Source organism: Salvia splendens, chromosome 4 (assembly GCF_004379255.2).
Source record: "Salvia splendens isolate huo1 chromosome 4, SspV2, whole genome shotgun sequence".
Taxonomy (NCBI): domain Eukaryota; kingdom Viridiplantae; phylum Streptophyta; class Magnoliopsida; order Lamiales; family Lamiaceae; genus Salvia; species Salvia splendens.
Genome location: NC_056035.1, coordinates 37,171,827 through 37,185,301, shown reverse-complemented (window position 1 = coordinate 37,185,301; position 13,475 = coordinate 37,171,827). Strand labels below are relative to the sequence as shown.

The following is a 13,475-nucleotide window of genomic DNA, read 5'->3' as shown; positions in this document are numbered from 1 at the left end:
AGTACTCTGTATATAGTTTTATTTATTCAATTGGACAAAATTCATATGTTAGTTGGATGGGGAATCATGGCAGATCCAGGATAGAATTTTCGAGGGGCAAAATTAGTAGAAGTAATCGCCTTTTTGTATTTTAAAAGAGTATAATTATTATTCTATAAAAAAACTACCAAAAAAACAATTTTGCTGATTGGGGTGAGGCTTTATGATTTTTCATCCTACCCTGAGAAAAAATTAGATACTTTTGTTGATTTATAACCATCGTATATAATATATTGTTACTTGTTAGGCTCCAATTTGAGGTTATCAACACTAAGAACTGTTTGTCACTAGTGAAAACCAAATTTTACAAATATAAATAATTAAGTATTTTAGATTAAAAAAAGCTAATTATTTTACGATTCTTGTCTTTTTGTACCAATCTTTTAATTTTAAGAACGACTTCTCACCATCTTTAGCCATAGCTGCTTATTGAAATAAATCAATCATCCATTTTAGTAAACTTATATTCACTTACATTCAACTATTGTCTGACTTAATATGTGAATAAATGTGTAAGTGGGTTAGGTGACTAGGTTTGTTTGCTCAAAGCTTTATTTTGCACGCATTTATGAAGTTACTGTTTCTTTGTAAGTTTTAAGTGGAGATTACTTAAATGTGTAAATGATATTCACGTGTAGACTTTAATTCAGTGAATTATGCACAAAAAATACATTATTTATCAAGTAAAAAGAATGTAAAAACTTTTTTCGGCAAGATAATCAAAATTACATATATATACTAGTGTGAATCATTTTGTGAGGACATCACTAAATTTAGACAAAAGGGCTATAGATGTTAAATCAACCAACTTAATTTGGCTTAGATTACGTTTGTGTATTTTTGTACCAATTTCGGAAATTGATTTGCAAAATAAAAAATGACCCCAATTGGTATTTAACTCCAATACCTAAAAAATTTACATCTTCTACTCATTTTTTTTACTGATTTTTATGGTATCCTCATATATCCTAGTAATTGTATATGAGCCGAACAAAATAAAATCAATTTTTAATGATTAAATTCCAGCCAAAAATAAAGATAATAATGTTGATTGGAATGGGCGATGATTGCTGACTAGATGCGATGTGCATGGACATAAACATACGACAATGACGCTTGATATTGAAATATTTATCATTTTCCTTCAATTTATTTTATTATTTTATTCCTTAGTTTAGCTTGGCCAATTATTTTTTTGCAATATCCTAAAACTGGATAATTCTGGTGTAGGGAGACCCTACACCTTTATTGTGAAGGTTGTTAAGATAGAAACGATTACCCCTAATATATAACCTTAAAATAATATATCTATTAGCATAAAAATCATATACTAGATACGTAATTAACTTTATTGTTTTGATTTGATGTTAAGGCATTTCGGTTGAGTTTATCTTCATAGTACTTTGATTTTACGTGAATATAATATGATATCATATAATCATTTTGTCTACCTATAAAGTTAATTATACTTTTTTTCTTTTTCGAGGTTATGAATTTAATTGTTGAATAATAATACTCGTATAAGACAAGACAAAGGGGGTCTCAGCCAACTGCCGAAGCGATCATAGTTTCCGAAACTACTTAATAGCATTGATAGTTGGAACATGTGGATATGTTTCATTGGGTAGACACATTAATATCCTACTATGAAATACTATCTTTTTATAGTAGACAAATTGAAAAAAAAATCACCATATTTAGTCGAATTCCGATTTTTCCCATTGTACACTATATTTTAACGATGAGTTATTCTGATCACTTTCATTTTATATATTGTTCATGCGAATGCGATACAAGTGTGTCTCAAATGGATGATGCGGTAGACTAGACGGAGTCGTTTTGATTTAGATTTGAGGAGAAAACAATTATAAAAACGACGGAAAATGAAAGATTATTTGGGGAAATCCGACCCACCATTGACGACACCATACCGGCCACGCTCACAACACTACAACACATGTTGTTGCTTCTACACTCAAATCCAACAACATCATACCATTGCGCAATTGATGAGTCGGGACTAAGATTTACAACCCTAGTGCATGCGAACACGACGATAGTGAGGAAGAGGATTGACGGTGTGAATTCGGAGGTGTGTGGTGCGATTAGACGTGACGTTAACCTAGCACAAGCATCGCGGTAAGAATTGCGTCAAAAATCAATTAATGGCGTGGAGCCATTGTGCAATTGCTAGGGAACAACAACAACGTCGTACAATAAATTAGCAAAAGAGACGAGATTGGGTGACGAACTAGGGATTGTCTAGAAAACAAAAGGATGTCAGAGATTGTCGATTGATCTCCCTCTAGATTCCTCCGATAAAAGGTTATCAGATATGATCCTGTGAATCGTTGGAGATGATGTTAAGTGTCAGATTGATGCAGTCCCCTAGGAGATGCATGATTTGGGCAAGAAATAAAATCAAAGAAAAATTTTATTTGACAAAACGATGTCATTTTGCATTTAAGTGGTCAAGCGTTTTGTTACATATGATTTTTCACCGGCCACGTCAACAGTAGTTTCATTCACATTAGACCTTGTGGGACAATTGCGAACAATGATCTCGTGTTTTTTCTGCCAATTTTTAACATTACGTAACATAATTTAACCTAATTTTTTTATCATCAATTTATCCATTTATATATCTAATCTGGCTGCAAATATCTCCTATTGACTATCATGTTTCCATAACTTCCTATATACTAGTTTATATTTTATTTCATACTACAATTTAGTTCGGTAATTCAATCCACTAATATGCATCAACTGTTTTTCCAAATGATAGAGATGAAAACGTGCGCTGATGATATATCAAACAAAACGGATAACATTTTGCCAACCCATGCTTCTTTGCAACTTGTTATCTCTCTTAAAAGAATTTGCAACTTGCCATCCCCATTAATTGTTTGTAGGGGGGACACACACATCTCCATCATTAGCATCGTGAATGTTCTGCAATAAAACAGTTATTCCAACTGACTATCAACATTATCCATTACCCAAATCATAGAATGTTACGTTCTCCAAAATGATCCCAAACATATGAAGATAAACACAAAATATGTTACACAGATTTGATAGCATCATTAATGACGAAGTTTTAAACCGGTAATTTTCCCGCGGTGGGGGCCGTCTCAGGCCCCAACCGAGCGGTTACATCCTGCTCTTCCTCACCGGCCCCATCTCCTTCGCCTTGCTCCTCAACAGGTGCTTCTGTATTTTGCCGGTGGCCGTCTTCGGTAACGGCCCGAACACGATGGACTTGGGGACCCAGTACGCCGGCATCTTCGCGCGGCTGAACTTCATTATATCGTCCGCCAGGTTGGCCACGTCGACGTCCGGCTTGGGCGTCACGAATGCGCAGGGTGACTCGCCCCACCGCACGTCCGGCCGGGCCACGACCGAGACCTCGAATATGGCGGGGTGCTGGTAGAGAATGTTCTCGATCTCGACGCTGCTGATGTTCTCGCCTCCGGATATGATGATGTCCTTCGATCGGTCCCTGATCTCGATGTATCCGTCGGGGTGCTTCACGGCTAGGTCGCCGGAGTGAAACCATCCATTGGCAAAAGCCTCCGCGTTCGCTTTCGGGTTCTTTAGATATCCCTTCATCACAACATTGCCCCTGAAGACAATCTCTCCGATCGTCTTGCCATCGGCAGGAACAGCTGTCATGTTTTCGGTGTGGACGACGTCCAAACCCTCTAGGGCAACGTATCGGACCCCTTGCCTCGCGTTTAGACGGGCTTGATCTTCAGGTGGTAGCGAGTCCCACTCGGGCTTCCACGCACATATAGTCGAGGGACCATAAGTTTCAGAGAGCCCGTAAGTGTGAGTGACTCGGAAGCCTTGTTGCGACATTGCAAAGAGAACTGAAGGAGGTGGAGCAGCACCGGCCGTCATCACATGGACCGTGCGAGGGAGGGGGAGGATTGTCTCGCTTTTCGGGGCGTTCACGATGGTGTTGAGAACCACAGGTGCAGCACAAAAATGAGTCACACCCAGATTTGCTATAGCCGAGTAGACACCTTTTGCTGTGACCTAATGATAAAAAAATTAATATTCATTCCCGAATCGGGGAGTCTTGTGTAAGACAACAGTCTCGTGAATTAGATCGACAAAATTACACTATAAAACACTAGCAAAATTGCAAATATGTCGTTTGATATAAGCTCGAATCCGGATATTTGATCTATTAGATATACCAAAGAAACGTACATAATTGAAAAAAAAAACAATACGAGATTTACCTGTCTAAGGCATATGCTCGTTCCACAAAGTGCTGCGAGACTCCAAGTGAAGCACCAACCGTTGCAATGGAACATCGGTAGAGTCCAAAGATAAACAGCGCCTTCTTGCATTCCCCACACAACGGGGTTGCTCAGAGCCATGAGATATGCCCCACGGTGGTGCAGCACGACTCCCTTAGGACTAGCCGTCGTGCCTGAGGTATAGCCCAAGGTGATGCTCTGCCACTCGTCTTGTGGTGGCCTCCACTCAAAGTTTGCGTCGCCAGTTGCCATAAACTTCTCGTACTCGATGGCTCCTCTTCCTAGTGCATAATGCAGTGACTTAGGGTCGCAGTTCTCATCCGCGATCACGATCAGAATCGGAGCCTTGAACTTTTCTTTCTGCGTATCTGCTATAATTTTCAGAGATTCCTCGGCTAAAGTGAAGAACTCTTGATCAACCATAATGACTGCAGACTGTGAATGTCCAAGAAGAAAAGCTATGGTCTGCGCATTTAGACGAACATTGACGGCGTTCAGTACAGCACCGGACATAGGAACCCCGAAATGGGCTTCGTACATGGCTGGAATGTTTGGCGCAATAACTGCCACCTGTCAATACAGAAGCCAGAAATGTATGCATCAAATCCACTCTGAGAGGAGAAATTGATGAGTTTAATCACGTTTCAGAAGCGACCAACATAGAAATCCAATCCTATAATTGTACGTATTTCATATGCAGTGAAATAAAGATAAGAGTTGATACTCTAATTACGTGTTATAATTCAGCTTCTCCAGAATATGTTGAGATTATAGTAGCAATTTATTTAAACTTCAAGAAGATAGTTTAGAGGTTTCATTTTCATTCAGTACACTTATCAAAGACTGCACGATCACGACTAATATCTATACAGCTCAGAAGATATTATAAGAAGTCGAGAAATCTGAACCTATGATCTCCCAGCTTCAGTGTTTTTGTGGACTCACATCAACTTACAAAGTAAACACTAGCTTTTCATGGCAGTCCCGGTGATGTGAATCCTCAACCACCGCTCAACTAGTACTATAATTGGCTTACAACGAATACGGTCAGTGAATAAAATAACTTAACATATGACTAATTTTTTGACAAAGCAGAACCGAGACTAGTATCTGATGCTGTGACTCTGAAGCTCGATTTTACTTTATTATATCACATCATGTCCATTTCAAGTTGGCCAGAGTATTTAAATGTTAAGCATGAGGTCGCGATCAAGCCACAACACGGATTTAAGAAATCCAAGTGTGCTGAACTAATAAGAGTTGACTAGTAAGCATGTTGTTATAGTTTTTAGCTCTAATTCAAAATATTAGCAGAAAGTCGGAAACAGTAGTGAGAATTTATTGGTTTAGCTACTAAAAGTCTAAAATGAAATAGTTCTGATATTGTCATTGCTGGGAACAGACTACCTCTTGAAAATGATTTTGGGTACTCTATTCATAATTGGCTCAACTTTGTTGAATCCATATACGTGAACTACGATCCTCAACTAACTGCAGACACAATTTATGCAGTCACACAAACAACCATCTCATTTCACTTGTGCAAGAAAGATGTATTTAAGCACACAAACCATCACAAGTTTCACATATCTACAATCGAGCCCAACAATCACAAGTGATTCTACACCAGCACCAGCTTTTCTCAGCCTAATATTCCACCTCAATATCACAGCCATAAAAAACCTATGTTTATCCTCAATCAATTAGGTAGTAGTATTTGTTACCACAAGATTCCTTAGCTCACTCCCACCCAACCTCACTCCTACCCTTATCAATAATAAAAGATGGATCAAAATCTTGAAACCCAATAACTTAAATACAATTGGTGTTCTTCATTTTACACAGCACGCAGCAATTTAATTGTAAAGGGTCTAATCAAGTTCGGATTTTTCCAAGTAAACTTGCACCCAAAATCCAATTTCACCAATCTAATTAAGCTAGTTCGACTAAATTCTTCAGCTAGCTCTCAACAAACGAAAACCAAAAACTAAAAGTTCAAGGACAACAGAAGCAAGCCCTTATCTAAAACTGATTAAAATCTTGAAACCCAATAACATAAAAATCCATTCTTGATCATCAATTCAAGTTCGGATTTTTCCAAACAAACTTGCATAAAACAAATCCAACTTAACTAATATCTTCACCTAGATCTAGAAACAAAAACAATAATTCAAAAAGAAGAGCAAGAATTCAAGAAAAAAAGATGAGAGTGGGAGTGACTAACAGTGCTGCCAAAGGTGACGCCGCGGGTTGCGAGGGCGGAGGCGAGCTGGCGGCATCGACGGTAAGTCTGCTGCCACGTGTAGGTGAGGGAGCCGTGGATGATGGATTTCCGGGTCGGGTGGACGAGGGCGGCCCGCTCCAGAAAGGTGAGCGGCGTGAGCGGCGCGTAGTTAGCAGTGTTCTTGGGGAGATCATCGATGTCTCTCTCTGCAACTCCCATCTGCGCGTTTCCGACGGTGTGATAGTGCGTGTCAATCTTTATATATTGGAGAAATGTTGACTGGAATTGAAGAAAACGATAACACCAAACCGATTGGAGAGTATCTCATCTTCCATTTTAAGCACAAAAATTGGCGTTAGATTGCTTTACGTCATTATGTGTCTAATATTTTACTCTCGATTTCGCTTCATGTGAGATTTTTAGTACTAGTATTATTGTGAGAAGCCAAAAAGGTTCGAAACCACTTTCCTAAAACATGAAATTAGGAGGTGAATGGATCTCAATCTTGACATATTTTGAACTTCTTCTACTAGTACATAAAACTAATATGGAGTAAATAAAAAAAATAGGCTTCAAATTTTACTATTTTTTTCTATATTTTTTAAAACTCGAACTAGATCAACTAGTAACAATAATGGCGAACAAAAAAAGTAGCATTTTTGTCATTCGTTGTGGTTCAGGCATCGAGATTTCGAATTCTCGTGCAATGGCAAATCATGGAAACGGAACTTGAGTCACGAAGATCGCCATCAACGTTGGAAGGCTAATATAGTACGCTAATCGTTGCTAGCAATGGAAAAAGAACAAAGAATAAACGTGAAGCCATATTTAATATTCTCTTCGTCCCAAGATAGTTGTACTATTTCTTTTGGGGCACGAAATTTGAAAAATTGATGTGTTGTTAGGTGGAAAGAGCAAAACAAAAGAATAAAAAACAAAATTTAATTCAAATATTGTAGGAAAACACAAATAGGAGTAATATTTAAGTTGGGGCCCAACAAGCAATAAGCCCAAGATATGCTAGTTTCATAATTTGGGCCCAAATTCCCTGATTTAAGGCCCATGTTTGAAACTCCAACTCTAGAGGCTTTCGAATGGCTTGACAAATTCTCAACAACTAAGTCACTATTTGGAAATGTATAAAAGTGTTAGCTATGATGAAATTAAGTTTTAACAATTGAACACATAAAAATAATAAAAAAAATCCCTTGAAAGTACAGATTGCCTATTTTCACTTCTAACCTTCATCACATATTGAAGTATATCAAAAAAAAAAACTTCTTTGTTACTTATTTATGAAGTTACTAGGAGTAGTATATAGGGAGAAGTAGCACAGAATAAATTCTGGGAATCAATCCATAGAAATTTCACAGAATAAAGGGAAGAAAATTGCAATTGGCCTTTTGAGACGTGATAGCAGACACAAGTACAAAAATGGATGGCGACATTACATTTTTTGACTAGTTTTGATTTATCAAATGCTGTGTTCAAACCATATTTTATGAAATGGTTCACATTTTCCATTTTTTACTAAATAGGCTTTTCAGATGATCGACATCACGATTGTATCCAACGAGTTTATTAATCTTGAAACATTTTGTGTTATAACTAACTTCACATAGTCGAGATCTGCAATTCATTGACTTCCCTACTAGGTCAAAATATTGGTAAAAAATGTATCCCATGTCCAAATTTGGAGCCTCTTTTAGACCATCCACAATAGGAATAGCCCAGCAATAGCCCAGCCACTGCCACATCAGCAGCACTAAAAATCCTCCTGTCACATCATCAAAACAAGCAAATAGCCCAGCAATAGCCTAGCCATAGCCCAGCCACATAATATTCACATCACTATTAACAAATATATACAAAATGAAATAATTAACAATCACACAATATGCGAAATTTAATTTACGACACAAAAACGAGAAAATTCACTAATATTAATAAAATTTAAAAAGTACATTAATTAAAAAAAATTACATAATTAAAAAAAACTAACGGCGGTCAATCCTCCGCGCCCACAACTCTTCAATTAAATCCTTTTGGAGTCGAATATGAGCCGCCGTTTGGCGCATGTCGGCATGTGCTTGTAAGAGGCCGGCTTCATCGTTAGGTACCCCACTCCGTACGTTGGGGGCGGCCACGCCGTGGCTTGGACTGGCTTCATTTTCGTCGTTGACCCAATTGGTCAGTTCGCCACCTTCATCTTCGACAATCATGTTGTGCATGATAATACATGCGTACATGATGTCAGCAATGCATTGGACATCCCACATACGCGTTGGACCCTTAATTGCCCCCCATCGAGACTGGAGCACACCAAATGCGCGCTCCACGTCCTTGCGCGCCGACTCCTGCCGTGCCGCAAAGTAGGCCTTCTTCTCATCTCCTGGGCATCGGATCGTCTTCACAAAGACGGGCCACCTAGGGTATATCCCATCCGCCAAGTAGTAGCCCATATCATGTTGGCTGCCGTTGGCGACAAAACTGATGGCCGGACCGACGCCCTGACACTGCTCGTTGAAAAGTGGCGACGAGTTGAGGACGTTGAGGTCGTTGTTCGAACCAGCTATCCCAAAATACGCGTGCCAAATCCAAAGCCGGTAATCAGCTACGGCCTCCAGGATCATCGTGGGATTCTTTCCCTTGTAGCCGGACGTGTAGAACCCCTTCCAGGCTGTGGGACAGTTCTTCCACTCCCAATGCATACAATCAATGTTGCCTAACATACCCTGGAACCCATGCTGACTCCCGTGCATCCGCAACAGATCTTGGCAGTCTTCGGGGGTAGGCTTTCGCAGATACTGATCACCGAATACTTCTATCACTCCCAGACAGAAATTCTTCAGACATTGCAGGGCAGTCGTCTCACCGATGTGGAGATACTCGTCCCACATGTCTGCCGCGCCTCCGTAGGCCAACTGCCGGATTGCCGCAGTGCACTTTTGAATAGGTGTGTGGCCGGGTCTGCCAGACGCATCGTGTCTGAAGCGGAAATACAGATATCGAGACTCCAAAGCGTTGACAATACGCATAAACAGGTCCCTGGTCATCCTAAAACGACGCCTGAAAAGGTTGGCGGTGAACCGAGGCTCCTGTGCGAAGTAGTCTTCGTATAGGCGCTGATGTGCAGCTACGTGATCCCGATCAATCACACTGCGGCGGTGGACCACGTGGGGAGGTCGAGGTATCGCCGGCTGCAAGGCACTTTCCATCCATTGGTTTATCGCGTTGGTCGTATAGGCGTCCAACGCCTCGGCCATACGACGTTCGTACTCCTCAGCATCCCCTCCGTTACCACCACTACTACCACCAGCGTTACTCATTTTGCGTTGTTGATCTTGAATAGAAATTAAGATAGAGAGAGTACTCGTTAAAACAAGTGGTGCGAATGAAAATGCCGAGCAAAGCGCGTATATATAGTGTTTCGGAAAAAAAAAATTTAAATTTCGCGCTGGGCGGTGCGCTGGGCGATCCGGGAGCTGCAATAGCGCCGAACGGACCGCCCAGCCGACCGCCGAGTGCCACGCCACCGCCCAGCGCTGCGCGGTTTCTCTCTCCACTCAGCCGCTGGGCGGCTGCAATAGACCGCTCAGCGAACCGCCCAGCGCCGGCGCTCGGCTGGGCGGTCGCTGGGCGCCTATTGTGGATGGTCTTAGAAATTATACATGAATTTTGTTTAATTTTTTCAAAGATTACACGACTTTATAATAAATGATGTTAAATTATTTTTACCAACATTACACTAAAATGAAGTGGAATAAATTTAGGCAGCACATATAATTCACACAATTTAGTTGATAAGATGCTTGGAGAAAAAATTGTAGAAGAGTATGGTGCGTTGATTCAAGCGATATCACTACACTTCATGAAAGCTTGAACACCATCACTACAACAGGTGGAAAAATACACTTATGCGGACAGGATTAAACTCAAAATATCTTTCTAAAAAGAGTCTCATGGTTGGCTCAGCTTTAGCTACTTGAACTAGACTTCACTAAAAGTTCGAAACTTTTTTATAATAAAAAAACATTTTTGAAATGTACTCTAAACTTTAGGACCACATGTTCCCAAAAAATTATCAAAGAGTATGAAATTGAATTTCAAACCCAAAATTTTGAGTCTAATGTATTGCAATTTTTTTTGTTAGTACAGTTAGATACTGACATTTCTCTTCGATATTATTTTTTTAGGGATACATGAAACTAATGATCTAATCAAATAAATGCGGATATTGATAGTATAAATTTTAATTACTACTGTTACATACCAGATTAAGGATTACCCATTAATAATTTGGTCCTCCATGCCAAAGAGTGATGACCAAGATAGTATGAAAATTTGAATTTAAATTTTAGTTCAGGTGCAATGAACCGGCCAAATATTTTTATAAAGGAGTATATATTTAATTTCAATAGTCGATAGTCATTTCATCTTAGTTAACAATAGACATCGGTCATTATTATTTTATGTACAACTGAGCATAACTTTCGACGTGTCTAATTTGGCTTTAGGGGTTCACATTATTATTAAAGTGAGGAAGAATTTCACCAACCCATTGATTGGACATAATAGTTGCATAAGAGCATCCACTCTAGGGAAAATGGGGGATGAAAAAATGGGGGCGAGGACGGAGCGGAAGAGGCTTCGGCGACTAGGGGGCGAGGACGGGGCGATAGCTGGGCGATCTATAGTGGGGCGACGGGGTGATAGGCGTCCGCTCCCTTGTTGTTTTAATTTTTTTTTTCGAAAACAACCCCTATAAATACTACTCCTCCACCATCCATTTACCACATTTTCACACACTTTCCCTTCATTCACTATCTACACTTTCACTCTCTAAAAATGCACAGTGGAGACGACGGATCCCCCCTACTCGCACGAATCGGTATATGGCGGCAATCCTTCCCAGCCGTCGGGATATGGCTGCTATCCTTCTCAGCCGTCGGGATATGGCGATGATAAGAACAACTCGAGAATGCACGACGAGGAACCATCCGCAGATGAGGAAGTGCCGGCGACAGCCAAGAAAGCAGGGAAGCAGAGGCAACAGAAAAAGAACGAGAGGCATACGGAGGCAAGATTGTTGAGGCCGAGGGACCGAATCAAGCCACCGCAGAAGCTGGCAAATTACGTCGCCAAGTAGCGACGTAATTAAAGAGGAGCTGCTCTGTTTTTCCTTTCTTTATTTTCGTTTCTTTTCTTTTTATAATTAGTTAGTTATGGATTATTAATTATTTTATTGTAATTGCATCGGGCGTTCTATAAGCCCCGTCCGGGTTTTCTTGGTTGATTCTTTCCCGAACGTATAGGTTAAGTCGAATCAACCCTAGGGTCTTAGTATAAACAGGGCCATTCTTTCGTTATTTTGGAACATCAATACATCAAATATTCTGGCCCAAAGCTTGAACAACAAGAAACGCAACCCTACTGCTGACGACGAGACTCTCGCTCGCGTACAGCCTCTCTCACCGGAAATCGCCGCCGACCCAGACCTCCTGGGCGCCGAAAAATTCCCGGTCGTGTTTCTTGCTCGTGTGTTAATCGACGTTAGGAGTTTCGCTCTTAACAGGCGACTATCCTTTTCAGCCGTCGGGATATGGCGGCTCTCCGTCCCAGCCATGGAGTTGGAATCAATCTCCCCCGCCGTGGGCATCGAGTCCAACTCCTCCACCATCTCAGCAGTGGAGGTCTTCTCCCACCCCCAACCTTTGTATAATTTTACCTTTATCAATACAACGAGTATTCGGTCACAATTACCTCGTTTTATAATTATTTCAATTCAGTTGATTTAAAAAAGAAATGAAAAAATTAAAATGAAAATTGGTTATAACATCTCGAGGCTATGGACAAAAAATTGGGGCTGTAGAAAAAAAAGGGGCGGGACTATTGGGGAAGACCGTCTATAGTGAATGCTCTAATAATTTCAGTGTAAGATATGTACAGTATTTTATTTCACCTTTTCCCCTCCGACACAAACTCACATGCCCTGAAAATTTTATAATGGGCAAGATAATTATGAGTATTTGATAATAAAATGTTTTTTTTTTCCTTTTTGTTCTTTTTTGTAGAATCTTGATATTTATTATGTCGGATGATATTAGCTAAAAATTCATTCCTTTCCAATAAAGCAGCTGCCATTCTAGCCCTTTTAACTTATTATACAAAATTGTGTTACAAAGAAGAAGACCTGTGACTATTGATATGATGACATATCACAACTTAATTATAATACGTTTTCATTCTTTCAATTAATTCGAATTGTAACTATATACATACGAGTGTATATTATTTCTTTAAACATAGTGACATATTTTTGTTTTATACAATTATGTAAATGTGGATTAATAGTCTGGTCGTATCTAATAATGTAAATTATTTCTATAAAACAGAGTGGCATATTTGTTTTTTTTTTATATAATTAGGTAAATTGGATTAATAGTCTTGTCATAGCTAATAGTGTATATGCATATAATAAAACGTGAGAACAAACAAGGAATTCAACTTTAACACGTCAATAATATTTTAGGTCCGGTAAATTTTGATAGTGAATTGATTCGTCGGAAAACGATGTTATTATACACGTTGTAGACGCATGTGACCGGACGAAAAAATGTTGGTAACAAATTATATTTATTTTGTACTGTATAATAAGTTATACAGATTAAATATAATATACTTACAATATAAAATATTATTAATAATATATTTGGTACATTTTTTCGTAATAATATAATATATTAATTTAACTTAAAATCATTTATTTTATATTCCTCATTTTAATATTTTCTTAGTTCTTCTTTGTACTATCATTTTTAGCTACTCCGGAGTATTTTTTATTCCTAAATTTATCGAATTTAAGTTCCCCATAATCCTCCAATATTTAACATTTGACTTTAATATGCGCCAGCTTAGTAAGATTCTAAATAATTTCAGAC

General features: G+C 39.1%; 1 protein-coding gene across 1 annotated transcript; it reads right to left on the bottom strand.

Moving 5' to 3' along the window:
- Positions 1–3,005: 3,005 nt before the first annotated feature.
- On the bottom strand, positions 3,006–6,952 carry LOC121799814 (acetate--CoA ligase CCL3-like). The gene is made up of 3 exons (XM_042199302.1): positions 6,535–6,952; positions 4,290–4,880; positions 3,006–4,080 (listed from the first exon to the last, which is right to left on the bottom strand). Exons 1-3 carry the CDS (start codon positions 6,751–6,753, stop codon positions 3,193–3,195), a joined length of 1,698 nt encoding a protein of 565 aa, XP_042055236.1. The 5' UTR covers positions 6,754–6,952; the 3' UTR covers positions 3,006–3,192.
- Between the last annotated feature and the right edge of the window lie 6,523 nt (positions 6,953–13,475).